Raw genomic sequence first — 27,277 nt, 5'->3', positions numbered from 1 at the left:
TTATAAAATGCATATTAAATTATTAACTTGAATTTCAAAAGTTGTGTTAATGTCAATTAATTGTGTAAGTAACAATGAATATAGTCTATAAATAATGTAACATCGTACGCAAAAAAAACGACGCATACAAATAATCTGAGTAATTTTAATCGGGGCAATTATACAATCATAGAAAAAAGCGATAAACGGTACATATAAAAACGTACATATCCCACTGTTAACTTGAATAATAAAAGCAACCGCACGTGCATGGGCAGATTATTACACGCTTCGGTGACGTTAAATGGGTTCGTTACATTGCGCCATATTTTCGCCATTTACTGCAAGTAATGATGCAAAAAAAACCAGTGCACAACACTGATCACTTTCAATCGATTATCACTGAAATAATTTAACCGTGAGATGTATTGCACATGTGCAAATGAAAAAAATTGAAAAACCAAAATAAGCTCGTTAAATGAATTTAATGAATGGCCTAACTTTACTCGAGTTCCAATTGTACAGTTACTTTGTTTGATACTTTATATCGATATATCCATGTTTTTCTATATCTATGTGCACTCGATCTACTGCAAATTCAATAAAGATGTTGAAAATTGGTGTATATCTTGTTCAATTTGTATTGCAAAGAAAGGTCCTTCAAATAAAGGTCACAACGAGATGAAAATTTACAATGTAGGGTTACCCTTTGAACTAGTTCAAATGGATATTCTAGGTCCTTTCCCTATTTCTTCTTCGGGAAATAAATACCTTTTAGTTGTAACGAATTGTTTCACTAAATGGGTTGAAGCCATGCCCCTTTCTAACATGCGAACAAAAACTGTTGCAGAAGTATTTGTTCGTGAGATTGTGTGTAGGTATGGGGTTCCTCTTGAAGTTCACACAGATCAGGCTCGAAATTTGAAGACTAGGACTACACCATTACAACCACACTCGAACGGACAAGTAGAACGACAAAATAGAACGATTCTTGACTATCTGTCTAAATTTGTATCACAGAATCAAAAAGATTGGGATCGTTGGGTTGGGTTTCACTGTATCTTTTAGCTTACAGATCTTCGACACATTCGACAACAGCAGTTAGTCCAACTGAGACGTTAACTGGTAATCTGTGATTGCCGTTAGATTTGATGCGTGGTTCTCCACACAACAATGATGGACCCATGGATATTAACACCTACATACAAAAACTGATGATTAGACTCAACAATATACACCACTTTGCAAGACGAAACATCAGAAATTCATCCCTTCGTACGAAGAAAATCTACGATGAAACAGCTCAACACCTTCAGTTTCTTGATGGTCAGAAAGTTTGGTTTTACAATCCTCGAAGATTCAAAGGAAATACACCAAAACTTCAGAGCAACTGGGAAGGACCGTACAAGATTTTGAAGAAATCTACGATCTATGTTGTTTATTGCATTTAGAAAACACCGAAACACAAAAAGAAAATTGTTCACATTGATCGTTTGGCCACTTATCACGATCGATAATCTTCTTATTGCTTTGCTCACGGTTTTTTTGAGTCATGGTTTTTTCCGTGAGCCGTTGGACGAATGTCGAAGCAGAAACAGAGGCGTGGATCCACGACGCGTCATTCCCCCCTCTTGTTTACAGATGTTTGTCGAAGTTTCGACACGTTTTAGAAAAATTATAATGATGATGTTACTGGTGATATGTAAGAAAAATATCAACTTACAAGAGACGGGCCCTCTGGCTGATTTCCAGAGGAGCAGCCCGCTTGTTTAGAAGATAGTTTTTTTTATATTCTGCTGAATGCAGTTATTATTATTACTCCTGTTTACAATGACCTAGCACCCGCTGGTTCGCGGCGTTAACTGTCTTCCAAGTACGAAGACAGTAGCTGATACCCAACACCAAAGAGAAAAGCTGTTAATCGGCCGGCTGCGTCGCTGGTGACAGCCGCGAAGGAGATAAATCAATGAATTATTTTCCCCGATCCCTCCCTCGTCACAATTGGCATCCAACATGGGGCTCACGCAATCGGAATCGGATAGTGAATAGTAATTAGCGAAAGCAAACGGGGAATTGATCGTACACATATAAAAAATTAGATCAGATAAGACACAAAACTAAGTGACCAAGTTTGTTCTTACTATGTCTGTATTAGAGCAGCAAAAAGACCGACAAAAATCATATGGGTGAGAGAGAGGGAAAGAGAGAGAGTATCTATTCGTTAAAATCCTGTTCAATTAATATTTATGAGCGGAAATTTTTCTGAAATAAATTAATTATATTGATATTGTGAAATGTTGTATAGTTTTAATTTAAAAATCTTAATAGTAAAATGAAATTTATGTCAGAAAAAGCGTAAGAATATCACGAGATAGGAGGTAGACTACTCAGTTTAACAATCAAGTGAGATTTCGGTTCTTAGGATTGCTTTTCGTTATTATTCGGTAGTGATATCAACCGATAATAAAAGACGGGATAGAAGGTTTTGACCTTTTTCGAGCGATTTTGATGATAGTGCTAACAACGCATGGAAACGAAATTTTTGTTTTAAACCAAATATTTTTAGATAATTAACCATATTATTACTCTCAATCTTATTAAATCTTATGAAATTATAAAGCAAAAAATTGAGCTGAAATAGTTCTTGCTTATTGGGTGTCACTAACGTATTTATTTGCTTTATAATTTCGTAAAATATTTTTATTTTCTCATTGTTCGTTAGAAACAAAAATGAAGTTGAGATCAGACATCAATAAAAACTTAGAGCGAGTGGGCGTGAATAAAAGAGAAAGATTTCTGTGTAAAGCTTATCTTTATTCAGTAAAGTTGACGTATTCAATTCAATATCATTTATTATTATTGTAAATGAAGAAGCAGAGAGAGAGAGAGAGAGAGAGAGAGAGAGAGAGAGAGGGATAACAAGGAAAATAAAAATGGCGAGTAGGGGTAAGAGGGGAATGCTGCGTAGCCAGAATACTATACCTGTAGTGTACTTTCGCTTTTCTTCACGTGAGAATCTTCGTTTGAAGGATTCTATGTGTTATGATGTTACAGTTTTTCAAGTTATCCTCCTTCACCAAGCCATGATAAAAAATTTGTTTTGAAATAAAAAGTACTCCCAACTAAACCAGTTACCAAGGAAAAAAGGAGTAGGAAGAAAAAATGAGCACCCTCGATAAAAGCTAAAAGCTTTCATTATAAAATGTAGTCTTGGGCTTAATCTTCCCTTTTTCTCCACGCAGTGGCAAACCAAGTTCTGCCAATGTTTTATGAATTACATTAAAATTAAATATATTTTTAGCAGGTAATTAAGATACTTTCAAAGTTTCAATGCATTCATCAAAAAAGCCGTAGCAGAGTTAAAAGGTTCTGAGCGTTACTTCATTAAAGTCGACTGCATATGCACTCGATCGTGAACATTTTTAATTTCGTCGACATCGATGGCGCAACTGGCTTTCACGTTTGATCTCGGCTTATACTTTCATGCACAATCAGTATGCGGGTACATATTTTGCTGCTTTTAATCTTTTTCCTGCTGACAACGTGCTTCTCTGATAAATATGTGCTATACTTAATTTATATTATGTACATAAAATAGGATAACAAAGAATTTTATCATTCATTCTACATTCCTATTGGGATTAAATATAATGTTTCGTTTTTTAACTTGATAAAGAATAAGGTCTGAAAATGAAAAAGGAATAAATAAAATTTGACGAAAGTAATGGAGGAAAATTAATAGATTGTTTAACTAAAACTATTCACAATGACGTGGAGCTCGCGAGCCTATAACTTCCCGTCGATAACGACCGAGACGAGCTACCGTTCGATACTATATTTTTATACCTTTGGTTACTAAATCAACAAATAATTCAATAACCAATATAATAAAGAAATTTGGAGCTTGCTTTAAATAAAATATTGGTTAAAACCAAACATTTGGTATGAACAAAATTTGTTTGTTTTAGTGACTATGAAACGTCCGTTCAATCAGAACAACTGTCGTTTCGTTACAAAATCAACATTAATAATGCTTAACGAATATATATATATATATAATTATAAATTGCCAATCAAACCATTCATTAATAAATACATCTTAAACAAACAAAATAATTTTTTCTTATTTTATATTTCGTTTTCATTTGTAATTTAACAAATTTGAAATGATGATAAATTTTTCATAGAAGGGTACTAAAACTTGTTGAATATATAAAAGCTATTTTTCTTAAATAAAGTAGTCACTACTGAATTGATCAATTTATTCACGATGTTCATCATGAATATTTTAGTAAAGAAAGTAGTTGCAGAAAGTTAATTTCTCAACAGAAATATAACTACTTTCTGATTTCATACCAATTTTCTTCCTAAATTAGTGCAGTTTACTTCTTTTCTTTATCTTCAACATACTATATAATAAATGAGTATTAAGTCTAAAATCTTCTATAATAATCGCCTTATTTTCCTAGGATGTCCTATTGCTAATAAATTTCTCTTTCCTTTTTTCTCTGATATTTTACCCGCACAGATAAACGGAGAAAGTACAGCGCAAGCTATTGTCACTGATATTACTTTTCTGAGTACCAGAAAGTTGATGGAAAGGAGGAAAACGGAGATGCATTTTGCCTGCAACGTCTTTATTTATTTTTTGCCCTCTTCGCTGATGAAAGCTACTATGCATTCCGAAAAGATGCAGATAAGACATCGCATGATGATTATAATTATAGAAAAGCGAAATGAACAGCTATTCCTTTGGATATATATTCAAAAAATGCTTCTTTATCATTAATCAGCTATAATTTTAATATTTGTTGCAACTAATTTAAACTGAATTAATTTCATTTACAATACTTATAATTCTTCAACGACCGTCATAACCACTCCATATTGAAGTACTTGCGAATTTTATCTTAGGAATAATATCATATGGCAGTGAATATGTCTGTTCTTTTAGATCTTTCAACATTATTGCCATTCAACGGTTTGTGAAATAATTTCCAAATGAATGACATTTGAGTCAAGTTCCAACCAGATCTCATCATTAACAAAACAATACAATAAAAAATTTTTACAAACGAATGAAAACTATTATAAATTGATAAAGATTAAAGTTTAGTGTGAAATTATTGATGAACTGTTGAATAAACGAGCTAAGAATAATCAGTCAGCCGCGATGGATTTTTTCCAATTACTTTAAAGCGGTTCTATTACTATTAAAAAAATACTTTTTGTCTTCTACTCGCTTATTATAAAAAATTTATTGATGGATCAAAGCGAAAAAATTTGTTAGTACTCCTCATACTATTTAGTTTCTCATAATCTTTTACCGAATTCTTCTAGAATTTTTTCTAATTAAGACCTATAAATTAAAGGTATTAAGACCTATAAACGTATATACGTACTTTCGAGACCTTATAAAATAATATACGATAATCAAATTTTTGATTTTCAAAAATTCACATCAGACTTTGGTCAATCAAAGTTACGAATTTTGGCAAATTTCAGTTTATAATTTTTGTATTCAAACAAAAGTAGATATCGAATTTGGTCAAAGACTATGAGAAACTAGATATTATAAGAAGTACTTTTAAATTATTTCGCTTCGATCCATCAATAACTTTTTTATAACAAGCGAGTAGAAAACAAAAAGTATTTTTTTAATCGCGCGACTATTCGAAGTTGAGCACTTAGCAATAGAACCACCTTAAACGCTTGACGTTTTCCATCATTTTGACCTTTGAAGTATATCAATGTTATTAGACCTAATGTGGATTGTTATTGTATTCGAGAACGAAACTATAACTGCGTGGACATAGAGTGATTAAGGTATAAAGAAAGGGTAACTAGAATGAAAAGGGTCAATTGCTTTTTGTGGTTCACGAGTTCCTTTAGTTCGATTACAAACTTGAGGAAACAATCCATAAACTGTAATGACAAATTCTGTGAAATTAATAGAAAAAGGAATTTGTTGATTTGGACCAAGAGAATGAAAACTGAAGTATCTAATCAGCTGAAATGGTTGTTTCATTTATTTATACATTTCTTCGTTTTTTTTCTAAATTAACTTAGGCAAAAAACTTCGATATCGATTTGTTTATGTCGCTTACGCGTGTGACTGCATGACCAGGGGATAAATTTGTGCACGGTTTCAATCTGGGGCGTATAGAAATATCTGGAGAGCTGGCCAATAACAATAAAATGTGGTCTAGGAAAGGAATATTTAGGCTGTTGCTCTCTTTGCATAAATATGTGTATAAGCATTATCTGCAATGTGTCTATATGACTTATGTAGGCGAAACATTGTGTAATTATTCATGGTTCCATTAGGTGGCATAATCATGCCATGAGTTTCATCTCTGTGCTAACTCACAAGCGTCTATATCGTGCTTTCGGCTTAATCAATGCTATTTATCAATTACTCTATATGTAATGGTGCTTATACAAGTTCAGCTTTAACTGTCCACCTCTTTTGAGCGGTTGGTCAAGATTTTCTCTGTTATACCTGATAATCGCTAGTTTACTTTGCTCATTGACCTCCAGAGATTTACTTGCTCTGCGTAATATCGAATAGTCAATACCGAATAGTAATAGTTTCCTCAGCGATATGTATTTCCGTAGCCTACTGGTGCACGCACTATTATATGTGTGATATTTAAAAATAACCAAATACTGTTCTTTCGATATATGATACATAACAATTTCATTACTGATAATCATTAGAGAGATGGATTATTTTGATTTTTATATAATATTTTTATTATTTTTTTAACTTAGAAAATAGAGGTTTAAGCGGATATAGCTTTATTTTAGTTAGAAGCCATTTTAAATTCTATCACTATCGTTAAATCGCAAGACGTTTGATCTTAGACGATTTTAAAGATCGCAGCCAATGTGTTTAGATATAATATTGACTGAAATTAATCTTACTTTGTTTTAATCTTACTTTGTTTTACAAGGTTTAATATTTTCGATATTTGATGAATATTTAGTAATTATAGATTTAGTAGATACTTCAATCAACGAGGGAGAAGTACGTAAGTAAATGAAATTTAATATAATAAATAAATGAAAAATAAGTGGAAAAGTTAAATTAAAACACTTTTAGTTCGATTGGCATTCTCTAGTCTACATGCACTTCGATTTTGGGTGATTGGCCTCATGAGGTCAGCGCACTTGCTGACGAAACGTCGTTAATTAACAATTCAGTGGTAAATTTCATTTACTAACTTCGTTCTCTCTTGTTAATCAAGATATCTACTAATATATAAACGAGATAGAGGGAAACGTACAGATCTTAAATTCAGCGATTATATTATAACAATGTACATTATTGATTGTAATTTGAAGTTGAAAAAAAGAACTACAGTAAGATTAAGATTATAGTTAACATATTTTTTCTTACTTTAAGCCAGAAAATCAGTTATTACTTTAAATAATTTTAAATAAGACCGATATTCCAATTTAAGCTTTATGTACTTATTGTTGAAAGGAGAATATCAATAGCAATATTTCACGAGGAATGCAGCTCATATCGCGGATCAATGTGCAGTATGTTTTCACAGTGGTCGTGCGGCTATCAAAACCATCTTATTTCAAAGTTCTTTAGAGTTTCGCTAGATTCCCCAAAGGCATCTTACACGACTACTTCAGGTAACTCTCATGGGTAAAACTGTAACATCGTCCGATGAATCGTATCATACTTGGCGAATTGAGTAGATGGAAAAGAAGAAAAAGTGAATGCGATCGTATTGACACTATATACTGTGCAAACTTAATCGTGCAAAAATCTACGCGCTGCCGCCTACACGACTCATCAAAAGTGAATGAAAATTGTCTATTAATAACTTTATCTAAGAAGGTAATAGTGCTTCGTTTTGATTGTTTATCTTTGGATTTGCCCGCCATTTAGCAAAATATTTTGAAGGGTTTTGAATAACTATCCTCGTTAATTTTGGAAACAGATGATTTGTGCTTTCTCTCTCTCTCTCTCTTCTTTCTCTAACTGGCGAAGACGCTATTTCCCTTTTAACAAGCGTCATCTCGCAGAATTGAAAGTTATTCTGCCAATATTAATTTCAGGAGATAGATGGCACTCGCGAAAAAAGAAAACAATGAGAGAAGATGAACGAACGACGAACATAAGAAGAGAAATTCGAGAAACGCGGGTAGTGAAAAGGACGAAAGATAAAGTCGTCGTATTTATGAAAGCGACTTAAATAGAGCGGCGGCGGTGAATAGAAGCAAAATCAAAGCAGGAGTAGCGACAATATAGTGAGAGCGAAATTATTTTTAGACAAGAGTGGAATATCCATAGCTTGGCAATCTTGGCGATTTTTTGTAGGGTAACCAGGTTAAGAATCTATTGAAATAAGAGAATGTCTGGACCAGCCTGATTTATCGTCTCGACCCGCGCAATTCTCGATTTTACGCTGTAAAATCGAATAAAAGAACACCTGTGATGTTGAGAGGGAGATTCTCGAATATGTGAGTTGCAACGCGATAAGGGAAGATGAAGAGTACGCACGCCCACCAACCTGAAAGCGACAGATACCCTCGAGAGTAATAAAATTCAAGAAAATCCAATTGCAAAAAAAATCAATTATTTCTCAAGTTGATTATGTTGCTTTTCTCGGTTTAAAGAACTATTAAGTTATTTAAAAATAAAGTTATTTAAAAATATAAATAAATAATAAATTAAAGTTATTTAAAAATAACGCTTTATATACGTATACAATTATTACATATTTTTTTTGCATTTAGCGAGACTTGTAAAACAATAAAAAAGTACGCAATATTGTGCTATTCAAATATTTGGTTAAAAAAGCAAGTTTTGCATTAGCCGAAAAAACTTTCTTTTAAGAGCTTTTACATAGACCGATGATTTTGATTGAAACAAAATTCCGTACAAATTAGTTAAACATGTTTCTAATAAAAATGCTTTTCAAACTACACCAAAGTCGATTTCTACGCTGTAGCGGATCAATTACGAGTAGCGCATTATTATTATTATTATTATTATTATTATTATAGTAGCTTATAAAAGGACTCTACACTCTTCAGTTTGTAATTTACGCTACTGTTTGTTGTTTTTATCTCGTGCCCCACTTCACTTTTGTTGCCCTCTGTTTTTTGTGTTGCTTGCCATAACGACTCATAGTTAAGCCATATTTAAACATTTGTTTCCTAGCTGAATGTCTTGACGGCGCCTGATTACAAGGATTTACAAAAAGCAGACCACTTTTAATAAACCAAGGAATTCATTTGCAAGGCAATAGCTACTCAATGCTGTAAATAAATAATTTATCTTAAGCCTCAAACTTTCGAATGTTCTGTTTTTATTAGAAAATATTACGATTCTAACAATTTTTATTGATTATTTCCTCGTATTTTCTCTGAGTAAATGATGGAAATTCAAAAATAATATTCAATTATAATTAATGAAGAAACTGGAGCTTGTGATTTTTTTTATTATCAAGCTTTAAATCTACATAAAGATTTATTTGCTATAGATTGATGCTTAAGATTGATAAGTGCTTATAAATCTAGTTAAGACAAGTCGTTTACTATGATTAACATCATATGTTAACAAAGTTATCAATCAAAGTTATTAACAAACATGAGGTGATATATTTCATATCTACTTTTATGCGGAATCAGAAAATTAACTATGCTACTATTAATTATGGTCAATGTTGCACAATATTGCGAATCCCACCAAATGATTATAATTAAGAGCCAAACACACGTGAAGTGCATGTGGGCGACGGGGAAACGAATTTGGGGAAAACCCAAAGCATGATAATCATCGGCATGATAACATATCGGGCGAACTCTCAAAAAATATGTATGCGCGGAAACAACGAAATCCAGAAGAACACGTGCTGTGTCTATGTTCGAATCATGCTCTTGCTGTAATAAGGAAAATATGGTAGAAGCAAGCGGCGACGTAAAACATGTGAGATTGCGTACGCTGGGAAAGCCCGAACAGGCTAGGTGTTTTTTCTCAGCTTCGCTCGTCACGACGTGCATGGTTGCTATGAGGCGGCCAGGACCGTGCGCCACTACAGATCGGAGATTCTTCTCCGAGACTGCTGCGACCTCAGGACAACACCCAGCGCAGACTTGCACATAGACAAAATCTGTGGCTGTCGGCAACCCACGAATCAAGCGGGGAGAGTTAAGATGCGCGCACCTAAGCAGACGATTTGGGCCTCTCGGACCACGCCCCCGAAGGGCAGGGGAGTGGGCTCATAGCGACGAGCGAAAACCGCTTTAGGCCACCAGCTCTCGAGCGAAGCGGTGGCAAAGTGAAGGGATCTCTGCGTAGACCCAACGTCACAAATAAGTTACTAGTGAATTCTAGTGTAAAACAATAAATAAACTAGTTGACGATCTCCTCTAACTTATTCCTGCTCACCCCACCTGAACAGAAACCAATTGAAAAGAATAATAATGATGACTTAAATCAAGCTAAAAAATGCGTTATCAAATGTAATGTTAATTAAACTTTATATTATTTAAAATATGTAGAGTCGGTGTATCTGGCTCACATCGTTCGTAAATAATAACACTGAAACTCGCATCCTCTTTTCGTAAATGACATATCAAATTTTTTTGTTTATAACATAACGTTATATTTCAATGATTTTATCAGAAGTTCGTGGCTTCGCTTATATGTTTACTTAACTATTAAAACTCTCAACTTACATTGTATTTTTACATGTGTTTCTCCTTTCACTTTGAGAAACAAATTAAATAAATTTTATTTGGTATTTTTCAAGAAGGTTGACAGAGACTGGAGCGCAAACATAACTCGTCAGTCAGAGCTGATTTTCTCGCTAATAACAGTTGACCGGCCATAAATTTCCCTTTGCATGCGCTCAGCATCTTCCGACGCAAAGGTCGTAAAAATTAGAGCTCACGCAACGGCACTGGCACACAAGCGTGGGATACTTAGAAAATAAGGGAAGGAAATAAGTATCAAATGCCATAGATAAAGCGGTTTATTTGGCGCACGTGCTATTCCATTTATTTTTTCTCTGTTATTCTACTTCGCTTATTAAACGTCCAGAATAGTATCTAATTCTGCATTTATGTCTTCAATCCTTTTTTTCGATTGTTAATGTTCAGGCTCGAGTTTTCTTTCTTTCTTGTAGTACTTTTATCGCAATATTTCTATCCATTGCTAACTCTCTTCTCTGCGGAAGTGAAAAGTTAACTTGGTTTCGTGTACCCTTTTAAGCACGGTAAGACGTCTTTTCTACCGTCTTGGATTTTCTCGTTTACTTTTTTCTTGCTCTCTTCGACTTTCTTTTTTAGCGTTGGTTAAGCTGTGTGAAAATAAACGAGAGAAGTTAAATTGATGGTCAATAAATTACAATGAATTGAAATGAGGAACAAGAAAAAATGGTTATAATTTGAACCTTAGGATATGTTCGTTTAATCTCGAAATATTCTAACGAATGGAGATCGAGAAAGAGAAATTCTCATAGCTAACTAATTAAAAATAAAAATATTGAATGTTACGGCTTTTCTATTAAGTATATTAGGCATACAATTTCCATATAGATTTATTAGATTATGTACTACAACGTTTAACTTTTAATGATGTACAAATTCCGTGAAATTTATTTTCAAGTTTAAATTTATTAATTATTTTTATTCGTCTTTGAATCATTAAGTTTGATAGCTTTATTTATAAAGAGAATAAATGTTGATTAAATGTTTCGCAAGTATATGTGAATTATGTAACGAAAGCTACGCTCGTTATCATCTTTAAAGGTGGGTAAGTGAGACGCACTCGCTCATAGCAATCAAGGCGGGGAACAGGGGGGAGAGGTAAAGAAATGAAAGTAATTAAGAATTACACATAAAAATCGCATTCAAATCAAAATCAAATCGAAATTACACTAAAACTACAAATACCGCAAATAAGAAAACCGTATAACTATACTTATAACCAGCTTTTACAAACTCTTAACCTAATAAAGACAACGGTGTTGCAAACACGTCTTAGCACTACAGAACACAACGGTGTTCTTAACACCTACTACAATACAAGAACAATAAACAAATTAACTAATTTATCGCGCTTACAAATCTAACCGACATACAGCACGTGTCACCCGGCGGGTGACCGCCATGACGACGAAACTACTTAGCCTACTTATCCTAAAAGAGAAAGTCACCCGGCGAGGGATCGTCTTGACGGTACTCTACCTTAACAAATTTATGACGCCGACCGTAATTAAGGCAGGTAGCCGGCGCGTGCGCGCCTTGCTACCTACCTGACTCTTACGATCACTGTCTGTGCCATACAGTTGAAGAGAGAGAGAGAGAGAGAGAGAGAGAGAGAGAGAGAGAGAGAGAGAGAAATTAGATTACGAGCCTTGTCTGAGTAAAAACGACAGCTAAAAAACAGACTTGTTTTTTTGAGAATGTTTTTAACGAAATAGATATCTCTGGCGTAGCGTGAACATAATATATAGCAGAGTCGCAGAGCTATATCAAGAGTAAATTGAAAATTTGAGCAATCTTTTGCCCCCCTTACCCCAGCCAACAAGGTGTAATGGAAAATGAAAAAAAAATACCATTCGAAATATCTCTAATTGAACTCTCCAAAAATGCTCATTATTTTAATTAAACCCCTTCAGTTGTCCCAAAAGAAATTAAAAACTATGATAATTTTTTCGTTTTTTGCAACTGCGATATCTTTGGTAAAACTTAATATTTTTGCAAAGAAACAAGGCAAAAAAATTGAACCCTTGCTCGTTTTAATTGCACCCCTCTTACTTTTTCAAAATTATTAATATATATGTCAAAAACAACAATCTAATTTTATTGTATGTTCTTTCCAAATAACCCACACCCATCTATTTGTCATAAAAATATTTGTTTATAATTGGATAATAATTGCAGCTTTAATAAAATCTATTCAATTTGATAGACTTTTATATTACGTATCTCATCGAAAATTTTCCTAGATTTTGTTATCAGTAATAATCAATAACAATATAAATCAATAGATTTTGTTTATTGACAACTTGCACTTGATGAAACAAAGTAAAATTATTTGGATTACTTTCATTCAATGTAAAAATAGACTTTTTCTACTTAATGTTGGGTTTGATTACTCATGCATGTATATTTTTATTCAATGAGTTAAAAAATTTTAACTTAACATATACCTACAATAAAATATGTAACAAAATTAATTATACACACCAAATTAAAAGAAAGAACTTTAAAACTAGAAAAATTTCAGAGGCTCACGTATATTTAAAAAATATTTAAAAAACACAATAAATGTGTTTGTAAACTCCCTACAAAAAATTTCTTTTATATGATAAAAAATGTCACAGTCACATAATTAAAATATCGCACTCATATTATAATATTAATTGTATATGCCAAATTGAAACAAGATAACTTCAAAATCACGCAAATAGCCAATTCTAACGCACCCAAAAAAATTATGAAAAATGCAATTTTTAAACACTTTAAAAATAAATTGTTAACAACAATTCCTAAATGACTATGGTATATATATACATTGCGAAACAATACATACGCAAAATTTGAACAAAATGACTTCACAATTATACAAATGTCAAGTGCTAACGTACATACAGAAAAATAATAATAAAAAGCAACAGCAAGAAAAAATTACTTTTTGGTTTTTTCATTCATTAAAAAAGAAAAACATATTAAAATAATTATTAAAATTAGGTACACTTTTCATGTAAAATTATATATAGTACATTTTACAACAGAACAAAATTAAGAATATTCATAAATATAAACAAATTTTTAAAAAATATAAAAATGTTTGAAGCAAAGAAAGTTTTATTAGCTATTTTTTTAAATTATCGTTAGTAATCGAAATGGAATAAAATTGAAGTTTTTACTGTCTTTACACAAAAATTGAAATTATATCAGCTGCAGACAACTTTTCAAGTTGGTACATCTTTTAGAACAGTAAAAATTGTATCATCAATCAGAACCTGTAGGATAATAAAAAAAATTTTATCATAAATTTGGATAAGAACTTCAAATTATCTGAGATACGTACTCATTAGTTTAGTAGTTATAAGTAGAATTTTGGTTTTTAGATCTTTCTCGCAATACGTGTAAATCGATAAAACAAACTCATGAAAATAGATAAAATTCTATGTTCTTTTAGTTAATAAATAAAATTATTTAAATTAGGCTGTTCTACAATCTTGAGTCGAAAGTACTTTCAAATGTAAGTCAAAATTCAACGATAACAAGATAAATAGATATAGATGAAGTTATTAAATTATCTCTTCTCCGCTTATTTAACTGTATAAATGGTGAATGTTTGACTCACGCATTAAATGATAATTATCCTATTATAGTCTATTCATTCGTACTAACACAATGAATAATGAAAATCAAAGCAAATGAAAAAACGCTGCCAACTCCATCGGTGGACTGCTCCTTGAAGAGTGAAAAGCATTATGTATTTTCTTCTCCCTGTGATCTTTATTATCTGACTTAACATTTATTATAAAATTAATTTAGTAAATGTATGTATACGCTGAATATATTGAATAGCTTCGCATTTTCATCGCAGACTCTAACAGCCGCTAAAATATATAATGTAAAAGTATAAAATTCGTATTACAAAGACAAAGTAATGTATATATAAATAAAATACCATAGACGTATTACTTGATTAAACATATACAAAAATTAAAGAAAAATTTTACAAATCGCTACAACATTAAAAAATTCAAGATGTACTTCTTTTGTGTAAAATTATATGAATAACAGTAGCCGATGATCTGTAAAGATAACAAAATATCTCCATCTATATTCTCAGATCAAATCTGAAATAATTAATGATCTTATCCATCTACAAAAGTCAATAAAGCTTGCAGAAATTGGTTTCTGAGATTTTAGGAAATTTCAATTATATTTTCTCTTTTAGAACGGAGAAAAAAAGAAAAAATACAGTGGAAAAAGTAAGTATATCAGAAAAAAGGCTTGGAAAACTTGAGGGAGATTTTTTCTATACATGAAAGCAACCAGTGACTCAGAAAATTTTCCATAATCTGCTCAGTCACACCCTAAAAGTTATAAACTTGTTTTTATATAACTAATAATGAGAGCAACGTAAATAAAGAACTTCGTAAGCAAGAAGATAAAATAGAGTCGAAAAAAGTACTATTATTGCACTTGATGATTTATCGCAATTAGTCATTGCGTGAGATTTTTGCTTTTTTGTAGAATGAAGAAAATAATCAGCGTTATTGTATATCCTTAAAACTAAAGATGAATGATTTGAATACAAAAAGAAACTTAATTAAAAAATAATGTGAATATGGAAACACAAATGGTATTGAAAAATTGTGAAAGGTCAATTTCACTAAACGCGCAGACAGGTCAAAATTAAAATAGAAATATCGGTCAGGCAATATATTGAATAAAGCGGTACATTGCTAAAAATACATATCGATTGGTAAATATATGAACAGAGCCAAAAAGAAAGAGACAAAAATTCAGAAAAATTGCGTAATACTTCGTGACGAATTCTATCTGCCGGATGGGATTCGCCATACGGTATATCGTGGAAAACAATGAGACAATCAAACGACCGTTTCATCCAAAGTCTGATCGTTTCAATAAACTCTTGATCGTGCTACCGTACAGCGGAGTCTTTTCTCATTTTTCTGCGGGATAGACAGAAAACTTGAATGCAGTGGGAGTTAGTGAAGCGCGAACCGACTGCAAAAACCAAAGTTTTTCACCTGCTTTCTACACCTTTATTTTTGTGCTTTGTTCAAAAAAAAAAGAGCGAAAGACAATCAAAGGGGAAGGATGCTGATATTTTTATGGTAGGACGTCACGTCAAGTTCTAAAAGTTGGCGAGCGCGACCCGTTCTCTCTCTCTCTCTCTCTCTCTCTCTCTCTCTCTCTCTTTCTGTCTGTCTGTCTGTCTCTTTCTGTCTCTCTTCCTCTCTCTCTATCCTCTCTCGCTTTGATGCCGATTATTGAATTGGTGAGATTCTTTTTACGGCTTTGTGGCGCAAATTAACCATGAGAATGAATATCGTAACGAGATGCGTACATCAAAGAAATTTTATGGTCCGTTACATGAGGATTGACATGTAAATAGAATATCGTTTTTTTTTAAAGCTCAAATGCCATGATACCACCATAAAAATATTGAAAAGAAAAAATGATCTTCTACAGTAAAATTCAAGTTCAATTATTCGGAATCGGAAATCTTACAGTTTTTAAAATTATTTTATGAAAGAAAAAAAATTATTCACAAAAAATATCTTTATCGACAGTTAATTGATTGAATGGAAACGTCATGTCGTTTTTCAAACCTCTTAGAGCTAAAGCTACATTTCAGCAGCTCGGTCCAACCCTGAATTAAATACTCAACGAAGTGGGAAATCATCTATAGAAGTAACCTACGTAAGCTTTATTGCTTAATTGTATTATACGCCTATTCATGATCAAATACACATGTAATCCTTTTGAGTTCAGGTCGAGCTGACCTTCAACCATAATTTTTAAAACTTAAAGCTTCAAGTAAAAACACGCCAAGTGGAACCGCCTCTAGTGGCCTCATTGTACGCACTATACTCACACCGGCAAGAGCTGCTCGAGCTTTCTCTCATTAGTTTAAAGCTCCGTCGTAACGTAACTGATGGGATCTCGGATATGACTTCGAGATAATGGGATGTAAGAGGTGGGACTTTGATCTTTTCGGAAGAGGCGCTCATACAATTACAATAGAACTTCACTTACAGGTAAGTTCATTTAATTATATAATTGTATTGTGCGCCTCTTCCTCACGATTAAATACGTATGATGTAGCTGTTTAAAGTCGTTATGACGGAAAATATGTTAATATCTATGGTCCTTGTTGAACAATTTATTTTATCTAATATAAAAGGAGTACAAAAAAGATGAAAAGAGATAGTGTCTTAAGTTATACTCTAACAGCCTTAATATAACAAATGCACAGCCAAAATTTCAACCCACCTTAACGTTGAAAATGTTGAGAACGAGCCGCTCAAAAACGACTACTTATCGTGGGCTTTTATGAGAAATCCACCTGCGTAGAGTTTATTTATTTATTATCTACTTTTAAAAAACTGGAGATCGATCTATACATCTCACATCTTATAATTCAAATTATAAGATTTACGATTATATTTTAAAAATAGGACGTCAACGTGCTTTCTTGAATGATATTACAATGTAAAAGTCGTTATAACCCAGGTTTGCGAATGGCTAAGCGAAAGTGAGAAAATGTCCAACGCGCGCGCGAAATTTGAATGATATAAAATAGAAAAGCATATATTTTCTTCGCGATCAAACAGAGAACATCCTCCTGTTATTTTGCAGTATGAATTCTGACAACTTCACAATATGTGTTATAAATTATAACAATATGTGTTATACATTTTAATAAATAGTTATAAATAAGTTATGCATAACCATGTTACCATAATTTCCAATCAAATTACAAGCATTTTTAATTTATTACTTTTAAAAGACATTATAATTTTGAATTGTACAATAATCTTTGGATTAAGTTGAACACGTACAAATGTAATTTGTTTTCACGTCATTAATTTTAAAACTACCTTAACATTTTTTTCTTTAATCACAGACTTACACTCTTTTATTTAACGGTTTTTCAGTAAATAAATTATAAATAGTTTGTAGTATTTAAAATTTTTAGTCACTCTAGGTTTATTATTTACATTTTCCACGCATAATGCGAACAATCCTTCTTCTCCACTATTTTCATACGCAATCCTAGCTACAGCTAATTATGGATAATGCTGCTTTTCAATTCAACTTTATATTTAAGCCAATAAGCTTTAATAGATGCTTTTTGTGTTTTGATGTAATTATTATTATTTATCTCAACAATATTTTAAGCATGTGTCTTGATAGTCGCTTTATTTTGTACAACTGTTAGTTGTCGACCGTTCAAAACGGAATGAATCAATTAAGAGTGCTACGGTAGATGTTCGACTTGAATTTGAGACATGAACCGATTTTCCTGATGATACTGCTGCCTACTGCTTAATTCTTCATGATCGATTTGTACAATACAATTCGATCAATGGCAATTTAAAAAAATTAATGTAGTATATGTATAACTAATGAAAAAAAGAATTATATAATATAAAATGTATATTATATTATTTCATATTATTTTATTTTATTGACAAACATTTATTAAAAATTGATACTTTTTTAATATTTCATACTCAATGTATATATAATTTATATAAATGATAAGCAATTATTTCAAATATTGTATTACATTATTTTATTTATTATATAATAATAAAGGATAACGGGTAGAGCTACTGACACTGCTGTCGGCTTTTCTTTACTAGTCAAACGGTAGTGAACGACCACGCTTGTCCCTCTCTCTTTCTCTTTCTTTGCCAACTTGTCTGACTCAGTGACGCTAGCTCTACAAGACCTCCCCTGTTTGCTGCATACTGTAGGCCGCGTCGTTTTCAAGCCTTACGCTAGCTCCTCTAGCTCTATCGACCCCTATAAATTCATGCTACGCTATATCATCATACGCGCCGCAGGTATTATTAATTGTCCAATTAATACCCACTTTTAATTTATCACCAACTGCCATCATCGTATCCTGACGTCGTCGCCACCATATCATCGTGTCAACAGCCACCTCCCCTTTCGTATCCTGATGTCGCCTCCTCCACCTCCGTCGTATCAATCACATCACCGGTCAACTTCCACCTTATTCTGTCGTCATCGCAACCTCTACGCGTACCAGTTACGTCACAGGCCAGCTCTCATCGTATCATGACATCATGAGGCGATCTCCCATTCTTATCGCTCACTTTCGGGGCTAGAATAAACATAGTTATACTACTGATATGAAGTGTCCTCCATTGAAAGAGTTATCACTACCATTAAAAACATCCTGTGCATATCATCAAGAGAAGCGATCTAATTTTATGTGTGTATTGTTACAAATGTACAAAAATTATCTTTATAGATCAAAGAGAGACAAAAGCAGTCTGAACCAGAATGAACGGATGAAGTTAATTATGATATATTTAAAAATTCTGTTCAATATTTCGAAACATCTATGTAAACTACAGAGAATAAAGATTATAAACAGAGCATTCTATAATCAATGAATCTTTGACCAATAAAAATAATTATTAAATTAATAAATTAAATTAATCTGTTTACAAATTAATTTTACCAAAAAAAAAACTAATAAAATAAACGAATAGGTGGCTCGTAATCGTCCGACTGCAGTCGTAATATCGACGAAGTTTACTATAGTAGATTTCATTGAACCTAATATATAATATTTATTATATATCAATATAATAATACATTAATATAATAATACATTATTATAATATTTATTATAATCGTATAATAACACAGGCCGACAATTTTCAGACCCAGATTTTGATGCGCTGAATTCGAATTCGAATTTTCCCTATACGTCACGTTTCCTAACCTAAAAGTGCATAAAACACCGTTTTTTGCTATTTTTGAGGTTACATAGCATCTTGAATAATTTTTTTTTCAAAAACGCGCCAGAGTATCACAAAGTCTTGCCCTTTAAAATCCATTTTTTAGTTTCAAGATGGCTTTTTTTTCATCGAGACATCATTGATTGAAGTTAAGGCTATAAAAATTAGACCTTATATTCTTACTCAGCAACTTCAAAAACACATATATAGATTTTTTCGAACGAATACGATCACTTATAAATTGAGCTTATAGCTTCACTTATGCTATATAGGCGGTGTTAACGTTGTTACAAAACTGCGAAAATACTTAACTTCAATTAATGATGTCTCGATGAAAAAAAAAGCCATCTTGAATCTAAAAAATGGATTTCAAACGGCAAGACTGCTCCTTTGTGATGCTCTGGCGCGTTTTTGAAAAAAAAATTTATTCAAGTTGCTATGTAACCTCAAAAATAGCAAAGTACAGTATTTTTTGCACATTTTGGTTAGGATATCTCGGAAACGTGACGTTCAAGGAAAATGCTGAGCATGAATTCGAATTCAGCGCATCAAAATCTTTCGGGTACACTATGTCTGGTCTCTGGTTCTGAGATTTATTGGCCTGTGTAATCAGTATTAGACGCTGTAATTTATATTTAAACTTAGTAGTAAAGTTGTAAGACTTATAAATTCATTAATTGTTAATGAATTCACGAGTTGTTTCCAGCATGTTAGGAATTTAAATCATTAAAAAGCATTTTATTTTAAAAGTGTTCCATTGCAAAAACAATCAAATAAACTAACAATATACTTAATTCAATAAATATAAGTTAAATAAATAGTACAAAAAATTTGTATCTAATGAGCTATACATAAATGTATACATAAATGTATATTTATAAACAAAGCAAAAGAAATTATAAATTTAACTAACCTAAACGTGATCAAAGTTGTTGCGATAATAAATGATATAAATAGAAGAAATTCAATATTTAATTTTTATTTTATAAAAGCTAATCTGTTCCTAAAGGTAAACCTAAACCTAATATACCGTAACGGTGTAAAGCCACCAACACTGATACGGTTGTATCTGTGGCCGTCCGGATAATATTTAAAAGGGATGGTTTCGTGAGACGCCAACGCTTTGACAGTTACATAGTTTGCCGGAAGTGCACATTAATCATATGTGGTGCTAACCTCAGGATAAGGATCCAAAATAGGTCAAGGATCCAAAATAGGTCCAAAATATGTAAGGAACCGGGCAGATTTGGCCTGAGTCCGCGCAGGAACGTTTGAAGTTGTCCTCCGGCACGGCGAAATTCCTCTGCCTCTACTCGCACTCCTCTTCACTTGCTGCGTGGAACCAGGTCGGAATTTGCGAGGAGAAAGGAAACACAAGAAGGACTGTACTTGATAGACTAGGTTTTATTTCCTCGGCGCAGAATTACACGGAGGCACTGCAGCTACAGATGTGGGGGGCACAGGTGCCCAACTGGTCGCTCAAACTAATTGACGCGGCGCTCGCAGTTAGGCCCTGCGCTCCGGCTTGTGCTTCAGTTTTAACTGACTGGCAGCTCCGATCCGGCTGACCTCGCTCGCGGCACGAGCAACTGCTTCCGCGGCCGTCGCGACTGCTGGGTAGTGCTGCCAGCTGGCGGAGCAGGTTTGCCAGGTACAGGCGCTAAGCCACTCCCCCCTGGAGGTTGGCTGAGTAGAAGGTAACCCTGGAATTATGTTTGGTCCTTGAGCTGGAGAGGTCACTGGATCTGGAAGAGAAAAACGTACGTGGCCTGGCTACGGCCTGCGGCAGATCATCTGCTACGTAACCAGGCACCAAGAGTTGCGTTGAAACTGTAACCGGCCTTCCATCCACATCGATGACGAATCTGTGATCATCTAATCTCCTTATGACCCGATGGGGGCCGGAATAGGGCGGTGCAAGTGGCGGTTGTACCGTCGCTGCTCGCTTGAAGACGTGCGCATAGGTACGCAGATCCTTGTGCATGAAGACTTTCGCCTTCACGTGATGTGCCGTCGGCGTCAGCTGGATGGGTGGTAGGGAGTTGTGCAAATGCGGCTTACACCCACTAGCTGAGCTAGCGCCAAGAACAGCGCAGACTCGAACTGCTGGCCTTGATCCGTCGTTATTGTCAGCGGCGTGCCAAAAAGAGAAATCCACTCTTTGTAGAAGGCGGCTGCAACCGACTTAGTGGTCGTGTCCTTGAGCGGAATGGTGTGCGGTCATCTTGTGAAGCGATCTATGATCGTTAGACAGTATCTGTAGTCCTTTATCAAAGGCATCTTGATGAGATCGAGGTGGAGGTGGCTAAAGCGTGCCTCAGGCACTTCGATGTGGTTGGGTTGGTTGCGGGTGTGTCGGTGTATCTTCGAACGTTGGCACGGAATGCAGTCACGCGCCCAGCGCAGCGTGTCTTTCTTCATACCCGGCCAGACAAACTTTTCTTTTAACTATCTACAGGTTTCTCGGCCACCAGGATGTGAGGGGCAGTGTATTACGTCGAAGGCTACTCGCCTGAGTGACTGCGGCAAATACGGACGAACAATGCCAGAGGAAACGTCACATAGGACGCGGCAACCCTCGATGTACAGCGGCTGTAGACGGAGTGAGGTCGAGTCCGCCTCCGACAAGGTTGCATCTGAAGTCGCCTGATGTTCGCTGATTGCTTGTGCATCAAGCTTGGTGGGCATTGAGATGGCGCAGATGCGAGAGAGCGCATTGGCTACCAGACTCTGGTCACCTGGAATGAAGGCGATGTCTGTGCAGAACTGGCCGATGAAATCCAATTGGTGAAGCTGGCGGGGAGAAGATCTTTCGGGCATTTATTGGAAGGCCTTGGTTAAGGGCTTGTGATCTGTGCCAATGATGAGATTTCGTTCTTCTACGATATGGACGAAAAGTTTCAGTGAGGCAAAAATTGCCAGGAGCTCTCGGTCGTACGGGCTGTATTTCTGCTCAGCAGGAGAGAGCTTCCTAGAGAAGAACCCAAGAGGCGATGGCTTCCCGTCGATGAGTTGTTCCAGAGAACCTCCGAGTGCAGTAGATGAAGCGTCCGTGATGAGGAATACTTGTGCATCCGGGTGCAGGAAACTTAAAGAGGTAGCGTTTGCCAGAGCGGACTAGGTCGCTTCAAAGGCACTTGTCAGCTGCGGAGTCCATACTAAGGGAGTCATGTCCTGTTTTTTGGCTCCACAAAGTTGGTCGTTGAGTAACGCCTGATGCCGAGCGGCATGCTTAAGTGATGCCTGAAATAATTGACGGCTCCTAGGAAGCGCTTGAGTTCCCAGAACGTTTGCGGTTTGGGGAAATTGACGATTGCGTTAACTTTTTCCGCCGGTGGCTTGAAGCCAAAAGCGTTGATGCTGAATCCTAGAAAAAGGACTTCCCTTTTTGTGAAAACGCATTTGTCCCAGTTAATGCGCAGTTTGCTGGAAAGCAAAGCCTTGAACACCGCCTGAAGGTGCTGCAGGTGCTCTTCGATGCTCGAGGAGGAAACAAGAACATCATCAAGGTAGACTGTTGTAAAATCTAGATGACCTACAACGCTGTGCATGAACCCCTGAAAAGTCTGAGAAGCGTTCTTCAGACCAAGAGGAATGCCTAGAAATTCAAAGAGTCTAAAGGGCATAGTAATAGCTGTCTTTAGAGTGTCTTCTTTTGCCACCGGAATTTGGAAATATGCTCTTTTGAGATCGATTGTAGAAAAAACTTGTTTGCCATGGAGCTGTAGTAATAAGTCGATGATGCGAAGAATGGGGTATCTATCCGGTACCGTCTGCGCGTTGAGGTTCCGATAGTCCCCTGTTACACGATACTTGCTAGAACTAGCCTTGACAATGTGTAGCGGACTTGCGTAAGGGCTGCTAGAGGGCCTAATGATGCCCGACTGCTGTAGAAAACTGAACTCGACTTTGGCGGCTTTGAGCTTGTCCCCAGCAATTTTTGTGGCCTGCAGAACACAGGCGGGCCAAGCGTCACTATGTGGTGCTTGACTGTTGCCTTCGGGCCGGTGATGAGGTCATCCTGGGCCGCAAAACGGTCCTGAAAGCGCGCAATGAGCGATTTCACTGTATCGTCGTGCGCTGGTGAAGCTGACGGCTGTGGGGGTTGAACTGAGATGGTGTGCACTTCTGCAGATTTGAGGACTCCCGGGATCGGTCGTAGCGAGAACTCATCGATGAGGCGGTGTCGCTTGAGGTTCAACACAAGTCCAAAGAAAGACAGGAAATCAGCGCCTAAAATGGGCGTCTTGACATCTGCCAGTATGAACGACCAGATCAGCTTACGGTTAAGCTCTAGATCGATCTGGGTTTGGTGACGACCAAACGTTTTGATCTGCGATCCGTTCGCAGCAGCAAGCGGGGGGCCATGATACGGCTGTGTAGGAGCGGACGCCATGCACGGCAGCGTTGAAACCACTGAGCCGCTGTCAACCAGGAAACGCATGCCAGAGATGTAGTCCGTTACATGGAGACAGTTCTCAGGGCACAGGCTGGCGTTCAAGTGATGAGCGGCGTCGAAGTTGCTGTAAGGGGCTCGGCCAGGCAGCAGCTCTAGCCGTTTAAATTTTGCGGCAGGGGCTGGCGCTATTGGTTGCTGACGCTGGACCATGCGCATGGCAAGATGTATCTAGCAGCGGCAGTGCCGAACCGGTTGTGGTAATAGCAGATGCCACCTGTGTGTGGCCTCGATCTTGAAGTTGAACGGGCTCTGTACTGGGTGGGCTCGCTCTGCTGGCTGGGTCTCCTGGAGCCTCGGGCCAGGTAGTTGACTTTGGCAAGGATCTCTCGAAACTGAAATTAATTCGGAGAGTAAGTTCCTGATCTCGGAAAAGTCTTGAGCACGGTGTTGGACTGCCTGCACGGTGGGCATTTCGCCACCAAGAGTAACAGGAGAAATTCCAGGGTCCATGATTGCATCGGCCGCATCCAGCAGCTCTTGTAGCGTGGACTTCGCCTTGAAAATCTTAAGCGTGTTGCGAACGTGCAGCGGCAACAGTGTGAGCCAACGGGGGTTTAAGAGGTCCTCCGTGGCGTTGTTCCCGGCAAGCTCGGATATCTATCTGTAGAGCTGGGAGGGTTTCTTGTCTCCTAACTGCATGCAGGTAAGCATTTGCTCGAATTGCTTTTCGGCGGAGTCGGCGAGGCGCTCCAGGATTCGGTTCTTGAGGACCTCATACTTATCTTCCGTCGGAGGGTTGCGAATAATGTCGGCTACCTCACTAAGCGCCACGTGGTTGAGGGCTCGAATGACCAAATTGAATTTAGAGTCATCACTCTTGATACTATTGACGTTGAAGTCTGCTTCTACTTTGAAAAACCAGAGCTTTGGGTTGTCCGGCCAAAAATCCGGCATTTGGGATTTGACTATGGAGGCTATCTCGTGCTGCTCGTTAGCAGCGGAGGAGTTGAGCATGTCGTCGGCGTCGAAGCTGAGGGTCCGAGCGGCAGAGAGGCGTTGAGGTTGCTGCGATGAGCATGAAGAAGAAAGAAGGTTGTGCCGAATGGCCGAAATGAATTGTGAATTATCGGAGCTGTCCGAGGGCTCCTTGGATTCTCCGGTAAAAGTTGTGATGATGCGTCATCACAGGAAAATCTATGCTACCTAATGCTAGCCCCGCTCCTGCTAGAAAATGCGGCCGAACAGCTATTGCCGCATACACCCGCCCACACATGTCCAGATCTCGCGACCTATGGTCCCCCGAAGTCTTCCCGACCGATGCGCACGACCCTTACGCCCGCGTACAACCCCTCGCGCACTCACGACCCGGTCCGACACTCCCCCAGGAAGCTGGAAGCCTTTAAAGATTCCAGCTGGGATCAGCTGATCGCAAGCCCCCGTTAACTAAGGCAGATCTGGCTAGACCGAAGTAGGGGCAACCGAGCGCACAAGAGCGAGCGAGACAACCGATGCGAGATCGGACGCGAGCGAGGGGAATCGCTAAGACCAACGAGCGGTAGATAGACAAGGATAGGCAAGCGACGCTAACGGATTAACCAATCGTTATCAGCTTAGGGGTAACTAGACAAATAGAGTGAAACCGACGCTATCTTCGCAACCAATAGGGAAATTAGGCGCCAAGACGCGACTAATGATAAAATTACGCGGGCTAGAAGTACCGATATAGACGGCGCTGACACCCGGCTTAGCAACAAGCCGACCAATCACTTAATCGTTAAGGAGAGGTAATAAAGGAGAAGCGGCGCGTCGCTGAAAAACGTCGCGCCAGTACTCGTTAAGCTCTGGTGCCGACCAGACGTCCCCGCTAGACTCTGGAGCGAGCCAAGCCTAAATCCACGAGTGAGCAAAGCAGCAATAGTGAGCAGCAGCAGAGTCAGCAACAACAGTGAGCAGCAGCAACAGCAGCAGCAACAGCAGCAGCAACAACTAGCAACAGCAACAGCAGCAACAACCAGCAGCAGCAACTGCAGCAGCAACGGCCACAGCAAGCAGCAACGGCAGCAACAACCAACAGCAGCAACGGCAGCAACAACGGCGGCAGGGACAGCGATAGCTACGGCGACGATAGCGGCAGCAATCACGATCGCGATCGTGATAAACTTGGGCAAACGCAAAAGTGAGTACGCTTCCCTTTCTCTCTTAAAGAATCGCGCGATCACTTAAATATCCGCGTTATCGGGAGTGCCGCATGACCTTCGCGCGTCCGATGAAATTTCCTTGAGCGCGCACCTTTTTCCACTGACTTCTCGGACGTTTTTCTTTGCTATGCCGTCATTTTGATTGTCGCCTGAGCGACGAATTCTTCACGCGCGTGCGGATATTTGTAAATTTTTTGCGTGTGCGTCGGTTTACCGCCGATTTTCCCTTACGCAATTTTCTCTGCTAAATTATCGAAATTAAACGAATTTCCGGCTTTCGCGCGGGCACGAAGTCCCCGTACGCGCGTCAGTTTCGCCGATTCCCTTTATACGATTTTCTTGTTAAATCAAATTGTCGAGTGCCATATGACCTTCGCGCGGGCAACGGATTTCCAGTGCGCGCGTCTATTCACAATCGTTTTTTTCTGATGGGCTTTGTTAAGTGCCAAACAAAGAGTGAATACCGCATGACCTTCGCGCGGGCGACGAGTTTCTTACGCGCGTTGAGAAATTCCTTCTCTGAAGTCAATCGGATTTACATACATTACGCGGGCCGCGCCTGACCTTCACGTGACCGACCGATCCCGCGCGTGTGTGTTTACTTAAACAAATTCCTGAGCTAGTGCGCGAAGTAGATAATTTGGATGATGCATAACCGCGCGTTCGCAATCCATCGAGACTCTTCGCATCAACTATCGTTCGCCCAAGTCGACGTTGCGTCGCGGTACGCCGTTCGTGCCCTTAATAATTTAGATCAGGCAAACCATCGCGAGTGATTGACTACTGGGCTGACCTAAGGGATAAGTTGGTCTAATTAACTCGAGTCTTTATTAATTTATTGTTTATTATTGACTTTGCCCTCTTGATTACCTCATCCCCCGTAACTTTCGCGGTCGGTCCGAGATCGGCGAACGCGTTTTATGGGTTAATTGTTATTTCGACGATCGCTATCGCAAGCCCCATAACTAGTCCATCGGGATCCTTCCCTGTCTATTGGATGATCAACCAGGCGTCCTGAGACGCCACTTCGATGTACCCGCTTCTGAGACAAGAGCCTCGTGCCCCGAACTTCATTGACTGGCCGTCGAGCCGCAGCCGTGGGTGGCTAAGAATCACCGTTGTTCCCCCCTCTTCTCCATTTGACTTAATTTGATTATCCCTCGTACGAT

The 27,277-nt window shown here is 37.1% G+C and overlaps 1 protein-coding gene across 1 annotated transcript; it reads right to left on the bottom strand.

Moving 5' to 3' along the window:
* Positions 1 to 22,678: 22,678 nt before the first annotated feature.
* LOC131673479 (uncharacterized protein K02A2.6-like) lies at positions 22,679 to 24,420 on the bottom strand. Its single transcript, XM_058951498.1, has 3 exons — positions 24,160 to 24,420; positions 23,509 to 24,111; positions 22,679 to 23,458 (listed from the first exon to the last, which is right to left on the bottom strand). The coding sequence occupies exons 1-3, from the start codon at positions 24,418 to 24,420 to the stop codon at positions 22,679 to 22,681; spliced, it is 1,644 nt and encodes a 547-aa protein (XP_058807481.1).
* Positions 24,421 to 27,277: the final 2,857 nt, after the last annotated feature.

Source organism: Phymastichus coffea, unplaced genomic scaffold (assembly GCF_024137745.1).
Source record: "Phymastichus coffea isolate CEN01 unplaced genomic scaffold, Cenicafe_Pcof_1.1 PCOF00179, whole genome shotgun sequence".
Classification (NCBI taxonomy): Eukaryota; Metazoa; Arthropoda; class Insecta; order Hymenoptera; family Eulophidae; genus Phymastichus; species Phymastichus coffea.
This window is presented reverse-complemented; position numbering and strand designations above follow the sequence as displayed.